The 26,913-nt window shown below is 31.1% G+C and overlaps 5 protein-coding genes and 2 long non-coding RNA genes across 8 annotated transcripts in view; 4 read left to right on the top strand and 3 right to left on the bottom strand.

Moving 5' to 3' along the window:
- mask (multiple ankyrin repeats single KH domain) overlaps positions 1-1,852 on the top strand; it is a 23,157-nt gene extending 21,305 nt beyond the window's left edge. The window contains 1 exon segment of the mRNA XM_089175315.1: positions 1-1,852. This exon segment is cut by the window's left edge and continues 171 nt beyond it. The gene's annotated coding sequence lies outside the window, so the exon portion shown is untranslated.
- LOC107074617 (uncharacterized) lies at positions 1,457-2,401 on the bottom strand. The gene is made up of 2 exons (XR_001476910.2): positions 2,262-2,401; positions 1,457-2,176 (listed from the first exon to the last, which is right to left on the bottom strand). It is a non-coding gene; the product is annotated as an uncharacterized LOC107074617 (long non-coding RNA).
- A 63-nt stretch (positions 2,402-2,464) lies between these two features.
- Positions 2,465-3,259, top strand: LOC107074615 (HIG1 domain family member 2A, mitochondrial). The gene is made up of 2 exons (XM_015336216.2): positions 2,465-2,730; positions 2,935-3,259. The coding sequence occupies exons 1-2, from the start codon at positions 2,574-2,576 to the stop codon at positions 3,123-3,125; spliced, it is 348 nt and encodes a 115-aa protein (XP_015191702.1). The 5' UTR covers positions 2,465-2,573; the 3' UTR covers positions 3,126-3,259.
- A 701-nt stretch (positions 3,260-3,960) lies between these two features.
- On the bottom strand, positions 3,961-6,547 carry LOC107074546 (rhotekin-2). The gene is made up of 8 exons (XM_089175321.1): positions 6,243-6,547; positions 5,921-6,097; positions 5,603-5,832; positions 5,327-5,506; positions 5,132-5,226; positions 4,652-4,866; positions 4,302-4,569; positions 3,961-4,218 (listed from the first exon to the last, which is right to left on the bottom strand). The coding sequence occupies exons 1-8, from the start codon at positions 6,396-6,398 to the stop codon at positions 4,034-4,036; spliced, it is 1,506 nt and encodes a 501-aa protein (XP_089031447.1). The 5' UTR covers positions 6,399-6,547; the 3' UTR covers positions 3,961-4,033.
- On the top strand, positions 4,107-4,929 carry LOC149031642 (uncharacterized). Its single transcript, XR_016177541.1, has 2 exons — positions 4,107-4,242; positions 4,663-4,929. It is a non-coding gene; the product is annotated as an uncharacterized LOC149031642 (long non-coding RNA).
- Positions 6,548-6,672: 125 nt separating the features above from the next.
- Positions 6,673-9,252, bottom strand: Rpn10 (regulatory particle non-ATPase 10). 2 transcript variants are annotated; one of them, XM_015336213.2, is made up of 6 exons: positions 9,092-9,252; positions 8,322-8,462; positions 8,112-8,235; positions 7,648-8,022; positions 7,274-7,562; positions 6,673-7,167 (listed from the first exon to the last, which is right to left on the bottom strand). In XM_015336213.2, the coding sequence occupies exons 1-6, from the start codon at positions 9,115-9,117 to the stop codon at positions 6,947-6,949; spliced, it is 1,176 nt and encodes a 391-aa protein (XP_015191699.1). In that variant the 5' UTR covers positions 9,118-9,252; the 3' UTR covers positions 6,673-6,946. The 2 variants fall into 2 exon arrangements, with proteins under 2 accessions (XP_015191699.1, XP_015191700.1); XM_015336214.2 differs by having other exon boundaries at positions 8,112-8,223; positions 9,092-9,251.
- A 119-nt stretch (positions 9,253-9,371) lies between these two features.
- Positions 9,372-12,569, top strand: LOC107074552 (N-acetylglucosamine-6-sulfatase). The gene is given in 10 exon segments (XM_015336074.2): positions 9,372-9,845; positions 9,913-9,972; positions 10,052-10,258; positions 10,339-10,500; positions 10,765-10,938; positions 11,012-11,213; positions 11,285-11,473; positions 11,476-11,576; positions 11,659-11,775; positions 11,847-12,569. Coding segments are annotated over 10 exon segments (1,494 nt in total). The 5' UTR covers positions 9,372-9,731; the 3' UTR covers positions 12,015-12,569.
- Positions 12,570-26,913: the final 14,344 nt, after the last annotated feature.

The raw sequence follows: 26,913 nt of genomic DNA, 5'->3' as shown, positions 1-26,913 counted from the left end.
CATTAAACTACAGATTCAATATTACTTGTCATGGTAGAAGATAAGATAGCAAATCCTTACTACAGCTTATTGCTATTATCTAGAGTAATTATCCGATAAATATTGAATACGGCATAAACAGATTAATGACGGCGAAGGACCGACAGAAGAGAAAGTAATCTAACAATTAAGTTACTTCGTTCGTTCGTTCGCTCGTTCGTTCGCTCGTTCGTTCGTTCGTTCGTTCGTTCGCTCGTTCGCTCGTTCGTTCGTTCGTTCATAAGTCGATCCTTAATGCCGGTAGTAGCACGCTCTAGAACTAACCAACAAGAATTGAAACGATGTTGATGATGGTGACTCTGTTACTCTATCATTGGAATACTCTGCCAATTTGCGAAATACGAATACAATATTCTTTACCATTCGATGCAATGTGTGCGCAAATATTATAATGCAAAAATGCACACTTGTAATACATATGCACCAGAGACAAATATTTAATTTTGATTTGAACGGTAGTAAAATCTATGTAATGCGAAAAACATTTACCAATGATCTATTATTTCATCATTATCAGCAGTCTCTTTGAAGCTTCTGTATTCTATATTCTGTATTCTTATATATGTTTTAATTTCATTGAATATAAGTATGCTGTTAATGATAATTCTTTAATATATAGAAGACGCGATATAACCGTTAAATATTTTCGCGAATTTCACGAAAGTCATGTATAATTCATGGCTTTGCGTTTAAATTTGAATACAACCATATGCTGAAAGATACTGATACAAATAAGTGGAAGTTCAGAATCCTATGTAATTTCGTATAATCGATATATTCGTTCTTCCTGTTATATCCTCTATACTCGCTCATAATCATTTAATTGATGCTGTTAGTACTATAATTCCACTGCACTTTATAAAAATCATGTTTAATATCATTGTTAGCAGCGATGATAATGAAAAACCTATAGCGAACAGATTGTATAGATTGCAACGAACGCGCACTTTTGGTGTTGCATTGGCATTATTCAATAACTATGCTAGTTCGGAGCTTTAGTTCACCATTCTCTGACGCAAGCATATACGGATATATTATTTTCAGATTGTCCTTATTAACAAGATAATAATCACCACCATGTGACAGTTTATTACGTGCACAGATTATCGTATGACTGTTAGCAAAGAGAAATTTATACTTGAGCACAACGCAAGGAATGACCAGGCTCTTAAAACCCAATCTACGTAAGCAATGATGTTTTGGTATGAACCAACACATAAGATTGTATTAATAATACATTATATTACGTATACTGAATTCCTATTCAGATCAATGAATACTGTTCATCATTAAAGTGGTAGCGGACCGCCAACACGTAATATAATTGAGCGTGTCTTAGCGACAGTGCTATTGTAATACTATTATTGCTGTGGTGGTAATGTTTATTATTATATTATGATTATTATTAAAAAAAAGAAAAAACAATTAGAGGAAAAGAGGGTGCATATAGGAATGTGTCACCTGCTGTCTCGGCTGTACTACTAGGATATACTAAGTAATATAGATACACTCGATATATGAAATGTTCATTTTAATTGAACATTTGAAAACCTTGACGGGGATTTCGGCAAGTGTTCAATACATAACGACGATACTACATTATAATTGAAACGGTCCCCGTATAAGTTTCAATTAAGCTCATGAAAAATCATATGAGGACTTTGACCTATATTCCAGGGAGCGCTTCAATTATTCTCTAAGATATATTGTTATAATTTAAAGCCTATTTTCAAATTTGATTTATGATAATTGCGATATATGATACAAAACTATTATATGACATATAACAATAAAGCAACTAAATAAATAATGATTTAATGGTAGATAAAGTTTATTAAGCTAATGCCCCATATTCATTCTTTTATAAATTCCTTTGATTTGCTCGTATTTATAATTATATTTATATTATTCTTTTGCTTTTCTTTTTAATCAAGATAAGTTATTAAACAACATTGAAAGTCAAAACTGGCGAACAAGCTAGCCACAATACAGTTCTTCTGAATCATGGTCGCGTCAGGGTTTTGTCATCCTTTAGTTGTTCCGACAACGGATGGAACAGATATTTTCTAAATAGTTTTTATTGATCATTGTCAGGTTTTATATTTAATATTGCACATCATTGGATTTTTCTTGTCAGCTGCTATTCAAAAATAAGTATTAAAATATAACATTGTATTTAAAAAAACAAAGTTGACCAAAATAAATCTTGAAAATGACTGAACCTAGCAAAAAAATATTAATGTCATATTGTAGTCCTGAAATTTTCATGCAAATTTTTCCTTATCCATTTTTCTGCTACTATCATACTTTTGGAGCTATTTAGGTGACAAGAGCTGGTGAATTACCAGCTCTTTGTATACTTTGATAGATTGTACCGTCATCGCGTTAAGTATTTACTTTCGCCCACTGGTGATCCCGTTACTAACTAAGATGATTTTAGTTACGTCAAAAGTGGTCTTGTTAGGTTATTTATACTTCCATAATCTTTAATATTCTTTCAACTCATCTCGTAAAATTTTATCAGCATATTAATAATGGAAAAGAATTTATCTAAAGATGCTGCAAACAAAGATTTGGATTGGGTAACAATAAAAGATGTTTCAATTAAAGAATTTCCAATTGGGAGTATACCTGAAAGTACAAAGGACAAATTTTTTCGTAAAATGAAAGAAAATCCTTTTGTACCAATAGGTAAACATAACCTTTTATCAATTAATTAAATAATCTTGATATTAATTAAGTAATTCTAACAGAAATATAGAATATATATAATCATGTGTATGTATGATTATTAATATATATCATATTAATATAATGATATTTTATATAATAATAATCTTCTATAATTGTATAAATATTATTATAATATTATCTCAAATGTAAATATAATTTCAGGTTCGCTTGCCACAGTATCCGCACTTGTTTATGGATTATACAACTTTGTGCAAGGAAATTCACAAATGTCGCAGTATATGATGCGTACAAGAGTTGCTGCCCAAGCTTTTACTTTCATTGCTATAACTACTGGTTTTATTCTAGCACAGAAGAAACTCAATGCTAAAAATACAGATAACAAAGTAACATAAACAAAATCTTTTAAGTTGAATCAATTTTTAGCACAAGTTGAATAGTAATGTATAAATTTAAACTTATCAATGTCTTGTAAATTCATATCTTTAAAAAATCTATTTCTACCAATAAAAAAATAGTATATTACTCACCTAGGGAAGTAAAGTAAGAAATGTCTCAGAGTACATGTAATTGTTGGCCTCAGTCGAGTATACTTTTTTCTGCTCGACGTAGGTGGAAAGCGGCAACTTCGTTTTGCACAGCGGGATAAAAGTTGACGCTTTTCGCTCGGAATGAAGAAAAAACTATTTAAAAAATATCTTTGCTTAGAATTAAACAAGATATTATTAGCAAAAAAACAAATTATTCAAAATATAATACTTTATCAACAGAAACAAAAATAAGAATAATTTAATTGATATATTTACCTTTTGTTAATATTTTAATTAATCTATAAGGTCGTGATTGATACTCATTTAAATAATTGCTTTTTGTATTTTATTTAATCGTTCATAATACTTTGAAATATAAAATATAATATTCACAGTAATACAACTATTGAGATTAGAAATATTGTTAAGGGATTATTTTGCAATACCATAGATAGTTTGAATAAAACTTTAATTATTTAGACTTATAATATAAATTTACGTAAAATAGTTAATTGTGACGTAGTGTTTTACATAACATTGATATATTGATATGTTTAAAAAGCAATATGCATATATATATATATATATATATATATATATATGTGTGTGTGTGTGTGTGTGCATATGTTAACTATATATATATATGTATATATATATATAGTAGGTATATTCTGTTGAAAAATATAATCAAAGATTTGCATAAGATATGTAAAATATATATTTTCCTAAAACTTTTCCGATATAAATATATATACTTATTCTAATATTTGTGTTTAATCTTTACTTAAGAAAGACCAACGATGCTTTGTGCCAGTAGAACTTAATTTATATAAACTATTATTGCATAGTGAGCGAGTATGGAGATTCGACGTGTTGCCAGAAACATTGTTAGATATTGAATGAGAAATATCTTGTACAGAGAACCTTTGTGTGCTACATAAACTGGATGGAATGGATTCTGAAACAACGTAATTAATTATAGGTAAGATAAAGTTCTATTTTTTTTTTTAAATATAACTTGTAATAATTTATTCATATTACCTATCAATGATGTTTCATCATACAAGGAACCTTGTCTATTATCACAAAGGACTGGAATAATATTGTCTGTTGATTGTACTCGCTCAATTGTTTGCCCTACACTTTTCCACCTGCCATGATCTTTCGAATGAGTTGTTAAATATTTCAACCATTCTTGAGCTTCTTTATTTGATTTTAATACGAATATAATTATTTTTTTAGTACCATCGATAAAGTTTGTTAATAAAATTTTTCTGGATGATTTTTTCGATGGCTGAATAATAGTTTCCTAAAAGAAAAAACAAAATATTTAATTTTATTAAAGAGATTCACATATATGACATAATTCCCCCCAATATAATTAAACTAACTTTATTTATAGGAATAGTATGAATAACATTTTTTTCTTCATCTTCCAATTCTTTGGAGAGCCACGTTTTAACGCAAAAGTTACGTAAACGTGCCCAATACTTTTGACCATTTATATCAATTATGCCTGCATGGATATCCGAGTTAATGCATTCGGGTTCTACTGCTAAGCGACAGCAAAAGTATCCAAAAAGTGGTAACATACAATTCTTGTTTTCTGAAAGGAAGATTAAAAATTTAGAAATATTTGAATAAAGGATATAAAAAAACAAAATAATAATTATTTGAAAAATGATGTTGAAGAAATTATTGTATGTCCAATCATGCGCATGCCTTATCATTACCGACTATACAGACCTTGGATATTCAAATGTGTATATCTCAAGGGTATGTCCAAAGATCTGTTGAATACATCTCATACTCTTCTAATCACAACAGAGTTATTGATGTTAGTTTAAAGCATTAAAGAAATATTGTCTCACCAACATGATTTATAACAAGATCATGCGTTCGTACATCATTATCTGTTTCTTCTATAGTCAGTTTGGCGGAGGCAACCAGTTCAAAGCGTGGACCTCTAGAAAAATATAACAATAATAATAATAGTATCAATTTTAAAATAGAAAATATTCATTTTAATGATTACAAATAAAAAAGGAATGATTAATAAATCTTACAATTGGACGTGGTTGATTTCTCCGTTAATAGATGCACTCAATTTTTTGCCAAGCGTTCTGGATATTGACGAATGTATAGTTTTAGTAATTTTCAATGGAGTACTCGCAATGCTAAAATCTTCTTCCAGCATACAGCTATAAATTTCCAATGTGAGCTCAAACTCTGCTGGTACATTATAACTGTAAAGAAGTGTAGAAATAAACATGTTATTCATAAATGTATTTTACTTTCTCTATTTTAAATTAAATGGAATAATTATATTCAAAGTAACTCACAATATTAAAGGATCTGTAAAAGTAATATCGGTATGTGTTCTATCTATAGGACAGAGTAAACTTGTGTCACATATTTCTGTGCCTATACGAGCCATACAAAAGACAGCGAATCTTCTATAATCCCCACGATTTTTAAAATGATCCAAATCTTTCCACATTAATGGAAATCTAATCTCAGAAAGTGAAACCGTTGCTGTACTTTCTGTTGACCTAAAAGAATTATCAATTTTCTTTACTCTCAATTCTTTAATATACACATGCGTAAACAAATAAAATGAAAAAGTAAAAAACAAATATAGATACTTGGACGATTCGAACAAATTCTTTTTTACGACGTTGTAATTCTTTTAAGTACATAGACATTTTTTCATTAGATATAAACAACGCTCGCGCTGCTTCCAAAGTTTGCGTACGATGACGAGCTGCAGCCAACAATTTCGTGGATCCATCTCTAATTTGAATTTCTACGCCTACTTTTCGTTCTAAATCACGTTCCTAAAAAAATAAAGTCATTTTTGATTGAACATTAAAAGGAACATTGAATTAAAACATCATTAATAAATAGCCAATATAAAGCTGTTTTTAAAATTTATTTAAAAATTTGTAAATATCATTTACAACAAAACGTATTAAATCTTACCGTTGCATTTCTAACACTCTTAACAGTATTCCGTCTTCGTACACGCGTTTGGTAATCAGTCAAACGACGTAAATAAATATTTTCTTTTTCCGAGGCATCGTAATTTGTTTTATTAGAAGATCCTAGTTTCTTTCCGCGGGTTATTATAGGAGCCATTTTAACTTAAATTAAATTGAGTGGTGTAGGGGCAAGATACAACAGGTTTCCTTCATGATGCATAAACGAATAAATGCATCGATTTGATTGGTCAACCGAAGTCACGTGACTTCAAACGGATTTGTGGACATAACCACAAAAATGTAATTTCATTTCAGTATACAAACACAATTTATATTTGGTGTATTTTTGAATAAATTGTAAAAGTAAGATATATATATATATATATATTTAAATTAATTTAATAAGAGAAATTTGAAATAATAGAACTGCATTGATAACACATGAGATTTACTTTGAATAAAATTAAAAATACATACGAATTGTATAATTATTATTTTTTTGTTCTTTTTGTAATCATATCATTTTTAATTATACAATTAATACGTTAGTATTCGTTTTTATGGTTATATACACGCACTTGTGATAAACGTAATTTGCATAAATGTGAATAAGCATAAAATTGTAACACCCAAATGGAAAGTAGAAATAATATCTAGTACAAATATATATATGTATATGTATTATGTATTTCTAAAAAGCTCCCCTTACTTCTTGTCTTTTTCTTTTTCTTTAGCATTATCTTTATCTTTATCTTTATCTTTGTCCTTATTTTGTTGAAGGGAACCAACTGCTTGTAGAACAGTTTCTGACTGTGGATCAACACCAGGTAAATTTTCTAAAACTGATTGTAAAAATGCAGCATCTGACATAACAGCACTATAATCTTCTTCTACTTCCATCGCTTCTTCTATCTGCGTTTCGAGATCTTCAAAAATAGAAAAATTATTTAATGTAAATCGAAATGATCAAAAGAAATATATATTTATATATTAATCAACTATGTATATATTAGATCAGATATTAGAACTTACGTTGATCTTGTATTGACATTTGCATTGCAAAAGCTATTTGTTCTTCTTCTGACATATTAGCAAAATCAGGTATATTTGCAGTAGTTGGAGCAGTATTATCAGCAGTAGATGACGTTGTTTCTTCAGTTCCTTCAAGTGACATTGCCAATGCTCGTTTTAACATCGCTTCTTCATTAGTCACTTCCTTAATAGTTTCCGGTTGTTTATTCTGAACATCTTCAGTAACTTGTGCTCTACGTGCTTCGTCTTCCTGTCTTTGACGTTGTTCTTCCATGGAAACTCGTAAAGCCTAAAAAATAGTATTCATGAATTTTCATATTCATTTATCATATATCTGTTTAATAAAAGTTAAATGCATGTATGCATGTATATACCAATGCCAGTTCAGGATCTTCATTAGGATCAACACCAAATTCAAATGCAGCTCCACTCATTCCTGCTCCACCCATTCCATCTTCTCCTTGAATAATAGGAGAAGAGATCAAAGCATCCGATAAATGTGGGCCAGGTGGTACAGTAACAAGGTGGCTACCAGTTCCATCTTTACCATTTAATGCATTAATAAAAGCTGTTAAAATTTCGTTATTAATGCTTTCTTCCCCAAAACTTATTATATCTACATTGACCTTTTCTTTTTTAAGTCGCTTTGCTAGCTTGATCAATTCTCTTTCATCTATATCCACTGGACTTCCAACAAATGCTACTATTCGCATCTTGTGATTCTTACCCTGTCGATGCTTTAGGGCCAACTATAAATAAAAAGTAGATTAATTAAAAAATTTAAGACGGATCTATGAACAATTCTTTTTTCTCTCACTCTTCTTCAATGAATACTTACATGTGCAATTCTAATTCCTGTGACTAAACATAAGTGTCCATTTGGTTGAACTTGATGAAGCTTAGAAAGTATTCTACCAACATCGCTTGTAAGAGTTGCTAAAACTTGAACGCTAGATGAAGATCAATAATAATAATAATCAGTAATAAAATTTTTTTAACTTTCCATCATTGTTTCGATTAAATTAATACATTATATATATAAACTCACTCTGCAAGTGTTATAAGACCAACATTATTTTCAGGATTTGAACGGGTCTTAGAATGGCATACTAAATTAACTGCATCTTGTTGAGCTTGTAAGCGAGTTGGCAAAAAATCTCCATTTCTCATGTAGTCGCTGTTGTCGACACTATTAACAAATTTATACAAACCAATTTCAAATTACAGACTTATATATGAGTTATTAAATAACAATATATATATATATATATATTATACGAGTATAGATTAAAAAGTTTTTAGCTTATGTCAAAAGATAAAAGTATTTTTATACTGTCATACTTTCTATTGAAACAGAATTGTTTTTATATGTGTGTGTTAGGCTTAGAACTTCTTAACCTACCCACGTATTATAACAAACTAGATAAAAAAAATTAAATGTACATATATATATATATATATATATATATATATATATATATATATATATATATATATAATAATGTCAAAATATATATATACATATATTTAGAAAAATTTTGTTGAAAAGCAAAAAATATGTTGTTTTCATATCTATAAAAAAGATATATATCGATATATATTTTAAAATTGTTTGAGAATTTCGAAATTTTTCTGAGAAGTTTGCATTGTCATCTCAGGAAGCATAAATTTACGAATGAGATTATTAGATACTATAGGATATTTCTTCCCCATAAAATTTGTTTACCTATAAAAAAAGAAAAAGCTTTACGATTAATGGAAATAAATTAACATAATATAAGGGTAATTGTTTTTATTAAATTATTTATCAAAACGTACCATATCATTGTACTTTCCAGCACCATCTTGTAAAGATACACCAATCTTTGCCGTCGACTATTCACTGTTTTCACAACCTCACCACCTCATTCACGTTTTAACATCCCAGACCATCGATCAAATAACTAACCTAGAAATGCATCTACCTTTATTCGAATTGGTTCTCGTACGATTATTAAGTTTATAGTACTGAAGATCATGTAAGTTTTTTAGGTTGGTAATACTGTGTATACGTGAATACCGGCTTTTAGTATATATAGTATAATATATAATAATTAATTTCTAACAAAATAAATGTTGTGCTAATAATTAATAATAAATTAATTAAAAATAAAATTAATAATTAATCCAACAAGATTTTAATATTTCATTAATTATTAATTATATATTAAAACATTTTGAAGTTTTTATTGATTGTAAACATTATACTTGCATTGTTTTAAATATATCATGTTTCTTTTATTTCTTTGTAAATACTGCATTTTTATTTGTTAAAATATAAATTAATCTTTTGTTCATTTGTCATAATGTATATTATTTCAACTGTTATTAATTTTTCAGTTTCTGTTATGTAGTTTTAAATATCAATTTGTGATTAAAATTAAATGAGAAGTTAAAATTTGATCTTTTATTAATTACAATGTTTCAATTAACATATATAATATTATTATTTTATTTAAATATATCATTGTGTAGAACAGAAAATATTGTATTAATTATTGCTGATGATTTAGATTTAGTTCTCGATGGGATGGTAAGGATAAAAATAGATATAGTAATATAATTTTGATTTTTATAATTATATCTAATCAATTTTGTAGACACCGATGAACAATACGTTAAATCTCATTGGAAGTAAAGGTGCAACATTTGTTAATCATGTATGTGTTGAAATTATTTATAATATCCTTTAGATTTAAGATTATTTCAATAAATTATCATTATTATTTGATTATATAGTTTGTAGCATCTCCAATCTGTTGTCCCAATAGAGCTTCCATTCTAACTGGTAGATATCAACATAATCATTTAACAGTAAATAATTCTATTTCTGGAGGTTGTAGCAGTATTGAATGGCAAGATAAACAGGAGCATAATACTTTTGCAGCATATTTAAAAAATGAAATGAATTATGTTACATTTTATGCTGGAAAATATTTGAATCAGGTGTAATAAATTATTTATTCATATATACGATTTAGAATTAAGTTTCTTTACAAGCATTAGATATAACTTGAATTTAATAGTATGGTAGAAAAAACGTCGGTGGAGTCAAACATATTCCACCAGGTTGGGACTGGTGGGCAGGGCTTGTTGGAAATTCTAAGTATTACGATTATACTTTGTCCATTAACGGTACAAGAAAACAATATGATGATAAACCTGAGGATTACCTCACAGATGTGATAGTAAGCCAATTAAACATTGAGTACCATAAATATTAACTCTGTCGATATTACCTATCTTATCTAGGTAATAATATTTCTATCTACTTTGCAATAAAATGTGTTTGTATTGTAACTGGTCTTTACAGTAAAATCTTATTTGCGATGCAAGTATCCATATAGTAGAAATTTGTATTCCAAATAACTTTCATATCGAAAGGGTTAAAAAGGGTTTATTTAACATAAATCTTCTACGAATGAAATTAACATTTAATTATTTTATTATAGAATGATTTAGCCATGGAATTTTTAAATCAGTATAATTCTAACAATAATCCTTTTTTAATGGTACTGTCACCTCCTGCACCTCACGCACCTTTTACACCAGCTATAAGGCATACCGATAAGTACAAGGATATCAAAGCAAAGAGAACACCAAATTTTAATACTTTCACTCAAACAGTAAACATATTTCTCTATTATTATAAAAATAAACTCAATATCAAAAATTATGTCAATTATTATTTATCAATAGAATAAACATTGGTTGGTCAGAAGAGGACCGTCACCTCTTCCATTGAAAATCTTACCTAAATTAGATGAAATTTATAGACGAAGATGGGAAAGTCTTTTAGCTGTTGATGAACTTGTTCAAAATGTCTACAATATGTTAGAACAGAAAGATCTTTTAAATGATACATATATTATTTTTACATCAGATAACGGATATCATATTGGTAATAGGTATTTAATATAGAATGATTAATTAATATGTTGAAAAACCTATTTTGCTTATTTCTATTTACAGGACAATTCAGTATGCCAATGGATAAACGTCAATTATATGAAACTGATATAAGAATTCCATTATTAATTAGTGGTCCTGGAATTCCTCACTCGACAATAACTTCACCAATTAGTAGTGTAGATATATTTCCTACAATCTTACAGATAGCTGGCTTAGAATATCCTTCGGATGGAACATCTTTTTTAAAAAAAGATTATCAAACGATAGAACAGTTTTAATAGAATATAGGGGAGAAAAATCTAATTGTAAACAAAATTCTGGATGTCCTAGCGACAATGATTTAAATCTCACTGTAAGTAAAATATAGAGGAAAAAGAAAAAGAAAATGAATATATTCATAAAACTTTTTAATAACGTTTATATTTCGTTTGTAGCTTTGTAGTCAAGAATATGCTTGTAAATGCGAGGATGTTGGAAATAATACTTATAGTTGTATTAGACGTGTTTCTCCATTGCATGATAATATTTTTTGTATATTCGAAGATAATGAGGTATTGGGAAAAATAATTGAACGCACATATATAGTTGCATTATTGAAATTATATTATTTTATTCTTCTTAGGGATACATTGAGGCTTATGATCTAAAAAAGGACAATTATCAAATGAATAATATCGGTTATAGTATGAAACGTTATCATAGGTATAAACTTAGAAAACGTCTTAAGAAGATGGTTTCTTGTCAGAACAATGAATGCATTTTTACAAACTTAGGAAATACATATTATTAATCATATGTATATATAGATATATTAGATCTAAGGAATATGGTAATATATGCATAAATATTATAATATACTTAATATAAATGTTAATATTATAATATAGTTATTTTTGATAATAAATATAACACAAATAGTTAGATATTGAAAGTTTGAAGTTCCGATAGCCGTCTTACTTCGTATTATTGCGTTTATGGAAATCGCGTATGACGGATAGGTCGTGAATCTGGATATAAGAATAACTCGCAGCTTCCTCTCTCGGAGCTACTTCCCTATCGAGCTGTTTTCTTAGCAAATATTTTTATTAAGCCCCGCGGTCTCGAATATCTGAATAGCAATCGGGCTATTTGGTAGGGAAAAAGAGAAAGAGAGTAAAGAGAATGACGCAGATAAAACGTACAACTTTAACTTCTCCATAGCGAGATATTTTTTCAACTAAAACGTTTTGAATTCTATACGGATTTACGCTGAGCGAATAGGCGAGAGATCGATCAATCGATCGTAATATAAATATAATAAATTCAAGATGTATTTATTAAAGAAATAAAAACATCGTATTACTTATATTATGTTTAATACATTTATCTCAATTAATATATATATATATATATATATACGTATACGAGATTGTTATTCAAAATCTATCACTATATTATTATATTCATCTACTTTGACACTAGTAGTTGAATATCAAATTAATTCAATAATTGTTATTTCATGTCAGCTAGAGAGTTATTTCACGAATCAACAAATTTCACGCTTTAACGGTAACATATATATGAATAAGAAGAATAATATTTAAAAGTAGAATAACGTTTCTAAAGTATAACACGTTTTCGATCGAAATCGGAACAAAAGAAGGACTCTCTGAATTTCTATAAAAGGCACGAAGCGTAAGGATCTAGAGATCGATTGGTTGAGGATTAACGATCTTTCCTTCAAATTGTAAGGTCGTTACATCGCTACTGAAACGTGTAAGTCGGCTTGCGAGAAGTCCTCTTGATTCTTTCTTTCTTTCTCTCTTTTTCTTTTTCTCATTCTCTTCATTGATCATTCGAGCGAGTGATCGCCTTTTTGTATACCAGGATCAATAGCTTTCGTTGGCTTCAAAACTGCGGATTCTCGGTTTTCTACACCCCCCTTCCCAGTGATCTGCATCCTCGTGTGTATGCTTACCGACTTATGCCACAAAATAAATCACAAAAAGAAGCAACGATTCTTTTGAATCATGTCAAGAGAGAGAAAAAAACGCATTGAAAATTTCAATACACCATTGTTCAATCACGAAATTCGCGTGTTAAATCTTTTTTATAATATATATATATTTTGAGAAATTTTCAAGAGAAAAATTCCAAACGCATTTTATTTCTCTATTCTTTTATTTACTTTTTATTTCCGGTTATCGATTATTTTCTCCTTTTCATTATAATAAATATTTTTCTTTTCGTTTGTCAAAAGAATGATTTTCCCCTTTTTTTTTTTTTTCGAAATCTTTTCTAATTAATGAGATTCTTCATTGAAATACGGTAATTAATCATCGTCGATCTATATCGTGTAAGCAAGCAGCTGTGATACACAATAAATTATATTCACCCACTTCCTTCTCTCACCCTCTCTCTCTCTCTCTTCATCCCTTTTCGTTTATATTTATTCATTTTTCTCTCACTCTCTCTCTTTCTTCCTTTATTTCTTACACAGTGTTTCTTTCATTCTAAGCTCGACAACGCGGAAAATGCGAATTTACAGAGTGAATTAACGAATCGGAAAATAACAAGGTAGAAAATAGATAAAAAATCCCTTTGACGAAGTTTACACTGATCTCGTGGTATACGCATCACAAGATTCAATAACTCAAACATGTGTTCGTGATTTAACGAGAGAATAATAAAAATTAATGTAATATGATACGGTTGATATTATTTATTAAGATAATATCAAAATATATTGTTTTTAGTCATATTCGAAATAATTCAATAGTACCGTTTGACTTCTTCCAATCTGTGATTTTCAAAATGAAAAATCATCAATGAACAATTATTTAAATATGCTTAATAATTTTGTTAATATGATAATATTACAACATTTTTATAAAAATATATTAATAATCAATAATCATTTATTTTTGTTTATAGATTGTGGAATTTCATATATACGACGCGTTTAATACGAAACGAATTTTTGGAAGAAAGCAATAATTACAGAATGTCCCAAAAATTGATTTATCCAAGAAACAAAAAAAAACCATAATAATAAATTTCTAATTTGTCGTTTAGATAAAACTCGATTTTTATTGGGACAACTTGTATTGCATTATTTTCTAATTATTATATCATTGATGTAGTATTTTTTGTTTGCCGACAAATTAATTGTATCTTTATATATATTTAAAAATGAATATTTAGAGAATGATGAGATAACCGAGAAGATGATTTTGGGATAATTCAGAGTTATATAGATGAACGATAGGTATGGTAAGAGGTTCGCATTACCGAGACCGGCTTACACGAACAACAGTAGTCAAATTAAACAGGAGGCTATTAACTGGGTCAACATTTCAGGTTTGGGGTAAGTACTTAGTACTACGAAGGACTTTGCGCTCGAGCGCACCTAAATACATTTGTGTGAGAGGTCTGATCTTTTGTCGAAGAATAAGTGTTAACTTATATACACATATATATATATATATATATATATATATATATGTATGTATGTACACGCATATATATGTATAGATGTATAAATGTATAAATGTTAAGTCGTGTGCGCGTGGGGGATAGGAGTTCGCTGGCGAACGAGAGCAAAACGGTCGTGTCGGTCGACCTTAAATAAATATCTAATGTGCGCGACCGACCGGGCCCTTATTGCTCCCGCCAATATTGTTTTAGGCACGGCCCTTGGCGAATTGAGTTTTGTAACATGAGAAATGATTCGTACGTGTAACTGGCAAGAGCTAGCTAGCTAGGTAGCTAGCTTGATGCCAGCCAGCAGCCGATAGTCAATAGCCAGGTATAATAGTTTTCGTTTGATTGAACGTGCATCGTTATTTTCAGACAAATTTTGACAATAATAATAAAAAGGATAAAACTAATAAAAAAAAAAAAAGGAAAAAAATAGAAGACAATCAATTTTTTCCAGTTAAAATATCACGAACGACAACGATGATGATGCAAAATTCATTCGATAAAATTACAATTTTTTACCCAAAAAAAAGAAATGAAATAACAAATGAAAACAAAATGATTAATCATAGGAAATACCATATATCATCATTGATTTTATGATATATGTATTTTATGAAAAGTGAAACTAGATATTGTTTAAATCTCCTGGAATGGAATATAAAAGTACGTATTTAGGTAGTATTTCGTAAAATCGTCAAGGATCTAACTTGAAGAGGTTGATGGCAATAACGTTGCGTTCAAAGGCTGCTTGCAGCAGGCAAGCAAGGTGATAGTGGAAAATACATTTCTCTTTCTCTCTCTCTCACTCTGTCTGCGGCTCGTTTCTCTTTTCCGGACGCACGGTGTAAGGTTTGGCTCGGCTCGTATTTGTCGCGGAAATAATTAATTAACAGCCTTCACCCACCCCTTCTTCCTTTTCTACCAGCATCGTTCTCTTCCTCCGTTTAACCTTCTCTTTCTCTCTCTCTCTCTTTCATTTTGTGTCTCCCTCTCCGGTATGTACCTCCTCCCCTTAACCGTTTCTCGCTTCTCTCCTCTTCCTCTTCCTCCTATTTTCTCTTCTTCTCCACCCTTCGTTTTTCCGTTCCTCTCTCTGAATCCCTCGACCCTTCCACCCCTCTCTATCTCATAACTGCGCTTGCCCCTTTACTACTAATGCTCGGCGAACGCCTTTTACCTTCTACAACCCTTATTACCGTGTCGCAGCTCGGTTAACGCGAGCAAGTTAATGAAAAACTCGTGCAAATATAGAATTTCTCGTAAAAACTACAAATTACTGCGGCGTCGGCGTTCCGTGGTGGTGGTGGTGGTACCGGTTCCGGTGCCGTTACCGGCCGACGTATAGTAGTAGTCAGCTTTCTCTCTCGTAACGTATTCACTCGCTTTTTCCTTTTTCCTAAAATTATTTGACGAGGCGAGCAATTTGAAATAATAATAATAATAAAAAGAAAAAAGAAAGAAAGAGAGAAGAAGAAGAAAAAAAGGAGGAAAAGTCAAAGATGAAATTTGGTACATTCCCAGTTTTTGATAGAACGCTTGCTCGCACACATGTACGCTCATGTGCCGATTTTCTTAAAAGATAATTCTCAAATGAAATAAAAGAACTTTGTAATATATTTGAGTTCTTTTTCTCTCTCTTTTATCGTTTAAATTTTTAAGAAGAAATTTATGATAAATACATTGAATAATAATATCGAATATAAATACACGTTGATCCAAAGATAGAAATGATTGTGGTATGTATTGGGTTGTTCGGAAAGTTCGTGCCGATTTTCGGTAAATGGCATAAAGTTATTTTGCTAAAAAAACCTGAGAAGTTCTGGAAGGATGAAATTTTGAAGTTACCTTTAAAGATGAAGAAAGATTGCGGAATAAATCTTTCAAATAAAAAAACTTAAATGCGTTGCATTTCAATCTTCCGTCAAAATCGGCACGAACTTTCTGGACAACCCAATACATCACCTAACTCTTGAGATGTGAATTTAAGAAAAAAATAATAAAAAAGTAAAACAAAATGTATATTAATCATAGATAAATTTGTAATGATAAATATTTTTGGATATAAATGGAGAAATGATATTCGTCGTCATAGTCGTTGTAGTCGTTAGTTATAGTCATAGTCGTCATTTCGACGACATCGTTGTCGTTTCCCGTATTATATTATTACACCCCGTGGTGCTGTTTTGTCAGCTTAAAACCAGAGGCCATTAGCAGGTATTATTTTAGCCGTGATCCGCTGTTAGCGAGAACAATGGCGCCGGTACGCCGACGTCCCACGATATTAAATGAAGCGAAGTGATACATTTCGAGGGGATAGACGAGCAAATAGGGATGATACCCTGGGAGGAAAAGGGGGCAGCGACAGGAATCGGAGCAAAAGCAGAATAGAATCGAGAAAGAAAGAGAGAGAGAGAAAGAGAAAAAGATGGCGGGGAGTGAGAAGGGAAGAGTGAAGAGGAGAGGAGAGGAGTGGAGAGGAGAGGAGTGGAGAAGTAAAGAGGGGAATAGGAAACGGAGGTGGCGTAGGAAGACCAGGATAACGAAGAGGTAATGTGCAAGGGAGAGGGCCAGTACGTATTACGTTACGCCCCTGGCCTGTGTAAATACCACAGCGCTGTAATCTAGAGTTAATGGGGTGCTCTCTCGTTGATGCGGGAGAGATAGAGAGAGAGAGAGAGAGAGAGAGAGAGAGAAAATAAGAGAATGAGAAAGAAAGAGAGAGTGTCGTCTATAGAATACTTGGACGAGAGACAAGAACTACTTATTGCAAATGGAGCTTAACGATACTAACAATAAGTTTATTGTTAGGAAGAAAAACGATAGATTTGAAAAATAAATAATAGAGTATTACGATTTGTAATATCATTTATATTATATTTTTAATTAATTTCAACAACGATTATGAGAACAAAGAAAATGATATTATTATCTATTAGCTTAATGAGGGGGACTTTTAACGTTATCAATACGACAAAGATTTGACCTTTTAAGGGTTAACATGTCTGTTTATTGTATTAATTGGTTTAATAATTTTTTTTTTATTCATGTTTTTTTTAACGATGAAATTTCGTTTGTACTTTTTATATAGTTTATGACAAATAAAATGTGTTCTCTTTATAATCGAAATCAAAATCAATTAATAGCGTAGCTTTTGTTTCAAGATATATAATTTGAGATTTATTCTGAATTTGAACATGATTCGTACACGTATTATTTCCATATAATTATTGTTCTTCCAGAGACAGTATAAAATGAAGATATATATGTGGTATTTAATTTTGAGGTATCATTTTGTTATTGATATTATTACGTTCTTTCCATATGTATATGTATATATATCTCATTAATACGACTGTCATTGATAATATTACGATAGATTTTATTTGATCTGTATGTAGAAGTGCTTACGCGATTGAAAACTTCGAAGCAATCGAAAATAAGTTTAACTTTTCCCTAAATCGTTTTGGATATAATAATGGAATATAATATATACAGATCACATATTTGACAAACCATTGAGCGTTATTATTTCCATTGAAAAAAAAAGAATAAAATTAAAAAAGCTCGGTCGGTCGTTTTCTTCTCTTCGACAGCATCAAATACGCCATAATAATTGGATAGGAATCATCCAGGTAAAATGCCGGTACTGTTGTACATACTTTGATATATATACCCCTGTACAACACCTACATTTATATATATCTGGATATTGTACATAGATAAACGGAATATATATATATATATATATATATATATATATATATATAAACGGAAGCAATGAACATAGATAATAATAATCAGACGAAGCATCTTGAATCGTGCGGTATCAATGTATGTCGGTCTCTGGATTCTGCCTGTGACAGCGCAATTATCTCGCCTCGTTTGTGGTTGCGGCATCAACCAACCCCCTACTGTTAACGCCATCTCTCAAATTAACGCTCCTATCGCATATACCGTATCATAATGCTTCTGCGTTGTCAGATGATACTTATCGCACCCTACCCTTCAACCTTATTCTTCCTATTCCTCCTAGTACTTCTCTTCTCCTACTCTTCTCTTCCTCCACAGTTGATGATACCTATCATGATTTTCACTAATCTTTTCATTCATGTTCATTTCTATCCCCTTGACTTTTTGCTGTCTTTTTATTTATGCGTATATGTTAATATCTCATGCAAATGAAATCTGTATGATCCAAATGATATCGTTTGAATAGAAGAAATTGATTGAAAGATTTTGTTTATTTATCAAATTTCTCTCTGTTAAAGATTTGTATAATATTAATTACATACACACACATACACGCGTAGATACATATAGATATATTTATATTATTATTAATGTATTAATTCGATATTTGAAATATTACAAAATTGATCAACAAAATGATTCTCTTTTATAGATATTGATTAAAATTCATTCGGATAATGGTTCGAAAATATAAATAAAGATTTAATCTTATTTTCGAGAGAATTATTCGATTGTATCACAGATCAAACGATAAACGTCGAACATGTAGATGTGTGTGCGTGTGTGTGTTTATATGTACGCGCTTACATATCTATCTCTCTCTCTCTCTATATATATATATATATATGTATATGTATGTAACGTACATGATATTTAACGTTGACGATTTCGTCCAACTATTCCGCGTCACGTATATTCGTTCGAAGATCGTACACCTGTCGAGCCATAATGTAATCATGAAAATCAAAGAGAAGGTAATCGTCAAAGCGAGAAGTTTTGCTTCAATAGATAGACATTTGCCTATAATGTCAAAAGAGAGAAGATTCGAGGGTGTTACTAGGCAGGAAGCCATGTTTGGTGCCTCCTTTGATTATAGAAATGTCAGAGAGGGTATTCCCTTCGAAAAGCATTGGGAATCCTTGTTGAGAACCGTCGAATAAAATGATTCTGCAATCGGCATTGATCGAATGAATCTTCATTTCAATATTTTTCTTTTTTTCTTCGTTTTTTATCTTGAACGGATATTAATGACGTCATTGATACATCATAAATAGTAATGATGAAACGAAGGATTATTAATCTTGTCTCATCGATAAAGCATATAAAACGAATCTAATTTTGTAATCAATTTTTTCATTGTTTTATCTCTGACATTAAATAAAATGAACCAAATCCATTTGTTAGGATTATCAAAGCTTCGTTGATGATAAATCATAGATGTTATAAAAGAAATAAAAAAAAAAGAAAAACACATACACATACACATATACAATAAATCATCTCCAAAACATATTAATATCAAATTTGTCATGATTGACCATTGAATAATCATTCAATTAATAAAACGAACTTTCATTATTTAGTTTTATTTTATTTACAACTCTCCAAATGTAAAAATACTTTTCAAATATTCATTATCATCTTTTTTACTCACCGATAAAGTATATTTCACAAAAAGCTGTCGAAGCAAACACCGTTTTAGATAGGAGAACGGTTGATAGTCAAAACTTGAAGAGAAAGAGATAAATAGATAGAAAGAGAGGAGGAGGAAGAGAAAGAGGAGGAAGAGGAGGAGGAGGAGGAGGAGGAGGAGGTTGCCTGGAGAAACGTTTTAAGAACTTAAATTCACGATTTATATCGTGCAACACAGAGAGAGCAACGGCTAGGCCAGGCTCGAGCGATGACAGCTTCCGAATCGGTGGCAACCCTTCGCTTCGTGGATGCGATTGGTCGTCTCTAGGGGTGGTGGGTGTGGCCCCTGGTATCCATCATCCCCTTTCGCTGAGCAACACTTCCTCGAATCCCCTCTACTTTTCCGTCTCTCTATCTCTCTCCTTTTCTCTCTCTTTCTTTCTTTCTCATTCATTCACTCACTCACTCTCTTTCTGTACGGAATGTGCAGCAGCTTTACCCTCTCGAAGAAGAAGGAGTCCTCTCTCTCTCTCCTCGAACTTCTCTCTGCCTGCCAGGTTACTTTTCAAGTAGAGGGGGTACACACCAATTGTACTATACTATTTTCTATACTGCTACGAAGAAGACATAGGAATGGGCCGACGAGAAAGAAAGGGGAGTATCCGTTTATACGATATGGATAATCGCCCAGTACTGCCGCTTTCTTTCTTTCTTTCTTTCTTTCATTTTTTTTTTTTTATTTTCCCCCCTTGCATTTTTTTTTTATTTTCTTCCTTTTCGGTTTTTTTGTTTTTGTTTATTTTTTGTTTTTATTTTTTATTTTTTTTTTTATTTTTTTCCTTTTTTTGCAATACTTTTAATAATAGGTTCTCGTTAATTTTTTTTTCCTTTTTTTTTCCTTTTTTTTTCCTTTTTTTCCTTTTTTTTGTACTTTTTTTCATTTTGCTTTTAAAGCGCATACAATACCATGTTCATTCTTGTATTCGGTCGTTTTCACTACTGGAGAGTCTCGACTTTGAAATCTAACTTTTTCTCCCCGCCTGTGTATTACTTGTGAATTCCTATTTTTTCTTTCTTTTCTTTTCTTTTTTTTTTTATTGTTTTGTTTTCAATTGAAAGGTAACGATAAGTTTGGAGAATTTTTTAATTTTTCTTTTTTGTAGACAAGTATAGAACTGTTAACGATTGGTTTTTATTAAATAGAAAAGTATAGAACTCATGGAATAATGTTTGTTTTAAAATGTAGCAAGACGTTCTTTCATCGTTGCTGCCGCCAATCTTGTTCTTATTATTTCTTTTTTTTTTTTTTTTAAATTCTCATTTGGTTAAAAGCAAGTCTTTCTAAGAATACAACGGTTGTTGTATATTCATAATTTAGAACGGTAATAAAATACAAATAGGAGATTAACGTTGGATTCGAATGATATTGCCATTAAAAAATAGTGTATTTTGATAATAATATCTTTTTTTTTATCTTTTTCTACATATCTACAAATTCTTTTTGTGATAAAATCATCCTACTATAACACAAAGTACAAGAAAATGATTCAAAACCTTGAAGAAAATGAAAGATAATTATTTTGTAACATAAGAAAAACAACAAGAAGAAACAAAACGAAATAAAGAAATAATAACAAATTGTGACGAAAATAAAAAAAGAAAAAAAAAGACGTGGTAGGAAGGGAAGAATAGGGAATGGGGGAAGTTATAAAAAACAACAAAAGCAAAGATTGTAAGTAGACAATCTTCGTTACTTTTACTTCGTTACTTTACTTTAATTTCAACATTTAATCTCTTAGATGTTTCCGTTCGTTGATAGAAAGAGAGAAAGGGGTGAGAAAATGGCATGGAAAAGAGAGAGAAAGGTTAACTCGGTAGAGAAAAGATGGCCGACTTTTCGCGAAAGATTTTTCTTTTCTCTTGTCGGACGCGAGATTTGCTTTAAACGCCCTCAGGTTTTTATTTCTTCTTCTTCTTCTTCTTCTTCTTCTTCTTCTTCTTCTTCAAAGAGAACCAACACCGGATGGATGGATTCTCATCGCGAAAACACCCGTCGGGATTTCACGCGTCGAGTCGCATTACTGGATCCTACGTCGAGATGGAAGGATTATAACGCATTGAGGTAGGTCTTGTTAAGACCAGAAGAAAGAATCAACGGACTATACTATTATATACTATTTTCCTTTTAATATTAACGTGACCACAAACATCCACTACGTGTTTTTCTATCCCACGATCTTTTATATTATTATTATTATTAAAAACATTAAAAATGAACGAAAGAATAATTTTTTTTTTTTTTTTTTAATTAAAAACAAGATTAAATGATGCTAGTCTCCGAATAATAATAATAATAGAAATTTCTAAACACGAGAATGTAATTTAATCAATTTTGTAAATGTATATTAATTATTTATATACATATATCTTACATTAGTATATAATTTTAGTCTATTTATTATGCAATTTATTATATTGCAATACTATATTAAATTATATCATTACTATAATAGATATTTAATATACCCTAATAATACATTTATATATATTATCATTTTTAAAATTACAAAGTACATTTATTATCATCACAACAACAACCATCCCCCCCTCATCACTTCCCCGTATCGTATAATATTTTTCTCTTTACGAGTCAACAAAAAATTTCCATCCCCCCTTTGTGTTGCCCCTCTTAGAAAATTGACTTGCAATGAGAACGAATGATTTACAACATATAGATAGTACTTTTCAAACGGGATCTAAATAATAGTCAAGGAGTAGTAGTCACGTGCATCGGTTATGAGAAGAGAGTGAGAGAGAAATAAAAAAAAAAAAAGAGAAAGAGACAAGGAAGGAAGGAAGGAAGGAAGGTGGTGGTACTACCACTCAACGTTTGCTTGTAATTCGAGAGGAATGGAGCATACGACGACAACGAGGTTGCGTCGTCGTTATGCTGTTGCCCTAAATGGTTCTACAATGCTCGAAGCAGAAAGCGTATTGGCGAGGGTGGCATCGGTGGCGCTATCATGGCGCTCGAGGCTCGTGCAGCTGACGGCTCAATTATCGCAGCAAGGGTCTCACACAGTCACGCCTGCGACGAACCCACCCCCGCAAACCCCCACCCTCACCCTCACCCTTACCATCACTCTCATCCCCATCCTCTCATGTTCCCTCTTTCTTTATTTCTCTCTCTCTCTCTCTCACTCTCTCTTTATTCTCCCTCTTACCGTATTCCCGTACTTTGTCCCAGGATCCTTGAAACGGCCCAGCCCCAAGCTCATTGTCCTCCAGCTATTAACTGCCTCCTCTTTCTCTCTCTTTCTCTCTCTCTCCTTCTCTTTCTCTCTCTCTTTCTCGTCCTCCAATAAAGGACTCATTGCCTTCGAATGCTTTGACTCCTGCCACGCGATCGGGTGCCGTTGACTGCTCCATTCGATGTTTCATCGAGACCAACTAATCCTATTCGATGATTTAAGGGCTACACGTCGTCTAACTTCTTGTCTTTATATATATATACTGTATTATTGTATTATGTATATATATATATATATTTCTTATTGATTTTTTTATAGCAATATTTGCATTTTTTATTTAAATTACGTTTGTTTAATATAAGTTTGGAAGGAAGGAATATTTGAATGTATCTGTAATTTTTTGAATGTATATGCAATTTTGTTTTTTCTTTTTTGTTCTATGACAAAGGTGTGACTAATTGTAAGAATATGGTATATCCTTATTCTTAATGTTTCGTAGTCATTTCCATTAAGGAGAATATATGAGCCCCCGATTTAAGAGGGTTTACTTTGAAAAGACATTTTAAGGTAATACGATCGGTTTAACAATCTGTCAAACGGCACTCCTTAGATATCCTTTGAATGTTTTTCTTTTATAATTGCAAAAAGTAATTTCAAGTATTAATTTAAGTAAAATCGTATAACATATTTTGAGATATATGAATAAAAAAATTGAATGCAAACGTAAATTAAGATGAAATAAATAAGTGACGTTAAAATCGAAAAGAATTAATTATAAAATGGAAGGTTCGGGATTTTGAAAGATAAAGATTTTTGTTTCTGTTCTGCTATTTATTTTATTTATTCTGCTATTTGTTTTTTTTTTCTATTTTTTTGGGGACAAACTTCTTGGATGTATTAATGAAAATGAAATCCCTTGAGAAAAAAACTCAGACTTTCCCCCGTTGTCACCCTCAAACTCATCCCACCCCATCCCTTGACAAAGCCTGGAATCAGTCAGCCCTAAGAGCGAATCTCACCCTCTGGGCGTGTTACCTGTTCTCCTGTGTACCTCGTTTTGATTATATAAAAACTTTCGACTCTACACGATTCGGCTTCCAACCCTCGTATGAAATCGTTATTTACTTCGCGTTAATCAACTACACTCTCAGATGATACTTTAACTATAATACATCCTCCTATGGACACTTTTATTATTTCATTTGAGTCAACTCAAATTAATACTAGTGAATGAATGAATGAATGACAAAGATTATCGAAGTATAAAAGCCGTTTAAAAGGTGCACCGATAAAGCTTTAGATCAAATCGAAATGAATAAAAACAAAACGAATATAAAAAAGGGGAAACAAAAATTTCATTTTGTTTTTCGAATATCCAAGTATAATATTAAAAATGCGACCAACTGATTTTCATACTTCATTAAATAGATAAAAATAAATGAAAGAAAATGAAAGAAAGACCAAAGGAATATACATATATATAAAAGAGCAATATATATAGAAAGAGAAAAAGAAAAAGAAAATGCCAATACACGTAAAAGGAAAACGTTCGTTAGCTGAGAGTTAATGGTGAAAAATGTAAAACAAAGAAAAAAAAAGAAAAGAAAAGAAAAAGAAAAAAGGTTGGAAGGAATGAAGTAAGAAAAAAGGAAAAAAAAATATAGGAAAGATGAAGGGAAATAAGGGTGGTGGGGGTTGGTGGGAGGAGGAAGGGTGAAAAGGGGTTGAAGGGTAGGGAAAGAGTATTCTTCTTTTATTCTCTTGGCGAGAGAACGGAGAGTCCCTCTGTTGTAGCAGTTACGTTTGCTTTTCCTCACGGACGACTTCATGTTACGCAGAGTATCTCGTTATATACACATCTGCGTGGGAGTAAAGAGGAGGATTCTCGAGGATGCTCGCGTACAAAGCGCGACAACTTTCGTTGTCGTTGTCTTTGTCGTTGTCGTTGCGTTACGTTGTCGTATCGAAATATAGTACCTGTAATAGTAGTTGTTGCAGTAGTAGTAATAGAATAGTAGTAGTAATAGTAGTAGTAATAGTCGTTGTAAAGAGGATCGTTTTCACAAGAATATATTTCATGGTCTTTACTACATTACTATATATATATATAGATGCAAGTGTGTGTGTGTCTATATAGAACCTTTATTTAGTAGTAGTAGTAGAAATAGTCGTTGTAAAGAGGATCGTTTTTGCGAGAATATATTTCATAGTCTTTACTACATTACTATATATATAGATGTAAGTGTGTATGTGTATATACAGAATCTTTATTTCCCTTCTATCTCTCAGTTCTATCTGATTTATTATAAGGTGTAGTGGCAAGAGGAGGAGACATATAATCACTCCTACCCTTCTTTCCCTCGTTTGTGTCTTTGATAAGGACAAGCGAGCCATAAATATACCGGGTGAAGTATTTTAAAAAATACCACTTATGATATCAACTCAAGACAAATTGCTGCTATTGGCGATAGAAAAAATATATGTTGAATGAAATTTGCTTGATTTCGAGACTGACATAATTCCATGGTTAATCGTGTCTTTTTTTTCCAAATCTTCTAACATACGAAAAACATATTAAAATCGAGCTCAATGTAATGATACACATTATATCATAACTGTGTATAACGAGGGGTGTGTTTAAGAGGTTTTTTATTGTTACTTTATCTTTTGTTATTTTATTTCTTCTGTATACAAAATAAAAATTCAAATTAAAAATGTAGCGGGTAACAAAAGTAAGTAACATTGCACATACTTATCATGAGATTAAGCTAACCCTCGAATACAAATAAGTATCCTTTAAGTGGTCCATTTTAAATACCTTACCCGGTATATATAAGAACGTTCATTTTTTTTTTGATAAATAACTAGATATAATGAATGTGAAGCATTGTATTGCATTATATGTATCTCTCTTTCTCTAATTCTTGTTTTATTTATTCCTTTCTTTCAGCATTCTTGAGGAGTATATATATACAACATTTTCTCGTAGAGAAAAGGAATATTATTATATGAAAAAAGATAAATCGTCGTTCTTACAGTAAAAAGAAATCTCGGAAGCATGAAATCGAAATAGTAGTAGTACTAGCTTGCTTATATCGAATAAGAGAGAAAAAGAATAAAGGTTGGGGGAGGGGGTAAAAGAGAGCAATAAAAGGGACGGGGGTTTGGAATGTCGTGTTTCAATCATTCCGCCATTGTGAGACTGGGAATCGAAGCATGGCCGCAAAGTTCAGAAATACAGGCTTTGAGGGAATATGCGTTGTGCACACACGCACGTAATACACTCGTATGTATTGGCATGAACATTTATCAAGCTTTCTCTTTCCCTCTTTCCCTCTTTCTCTCTCTCTCTCTCTCTCTCTCTCTCTTTCTCTCACTTACTCGTATCGAGGCCTATACTATGCTTCTGCCGTACATCCACGACTTTTCGTCGAATTTCTCACAAATATATATACAGAGTTATATGCCGGATGTATTATACATAGAACACATATACAATATACATATCTATATATATATCGTATAGTATCGATGTAAATACGAGCAAGGGTCTGGAAAATAATACCCGCGTATCAGGATGAAAATAGAATCGAA

This window comes from Polistes dominula, unplaced genomic scaffold (assembly GCF_049000335.1).
Source record: "Polistes dominula isolate Pdom_NZ unplaced genomic scaffold, Pdom_raw_medaka contig_82, whole genome shotgun sequence".
In the NCBI taxonomy this organism is placed as follows: Eukaryota; Metazoa; Arthropoda; class Insecta; order Hymenoptera; family Vespidae; genus Polistes; species Polistes dominula.
This window is presented reverse-complemented; position numbering and strand designations above follow the sequence as displayed.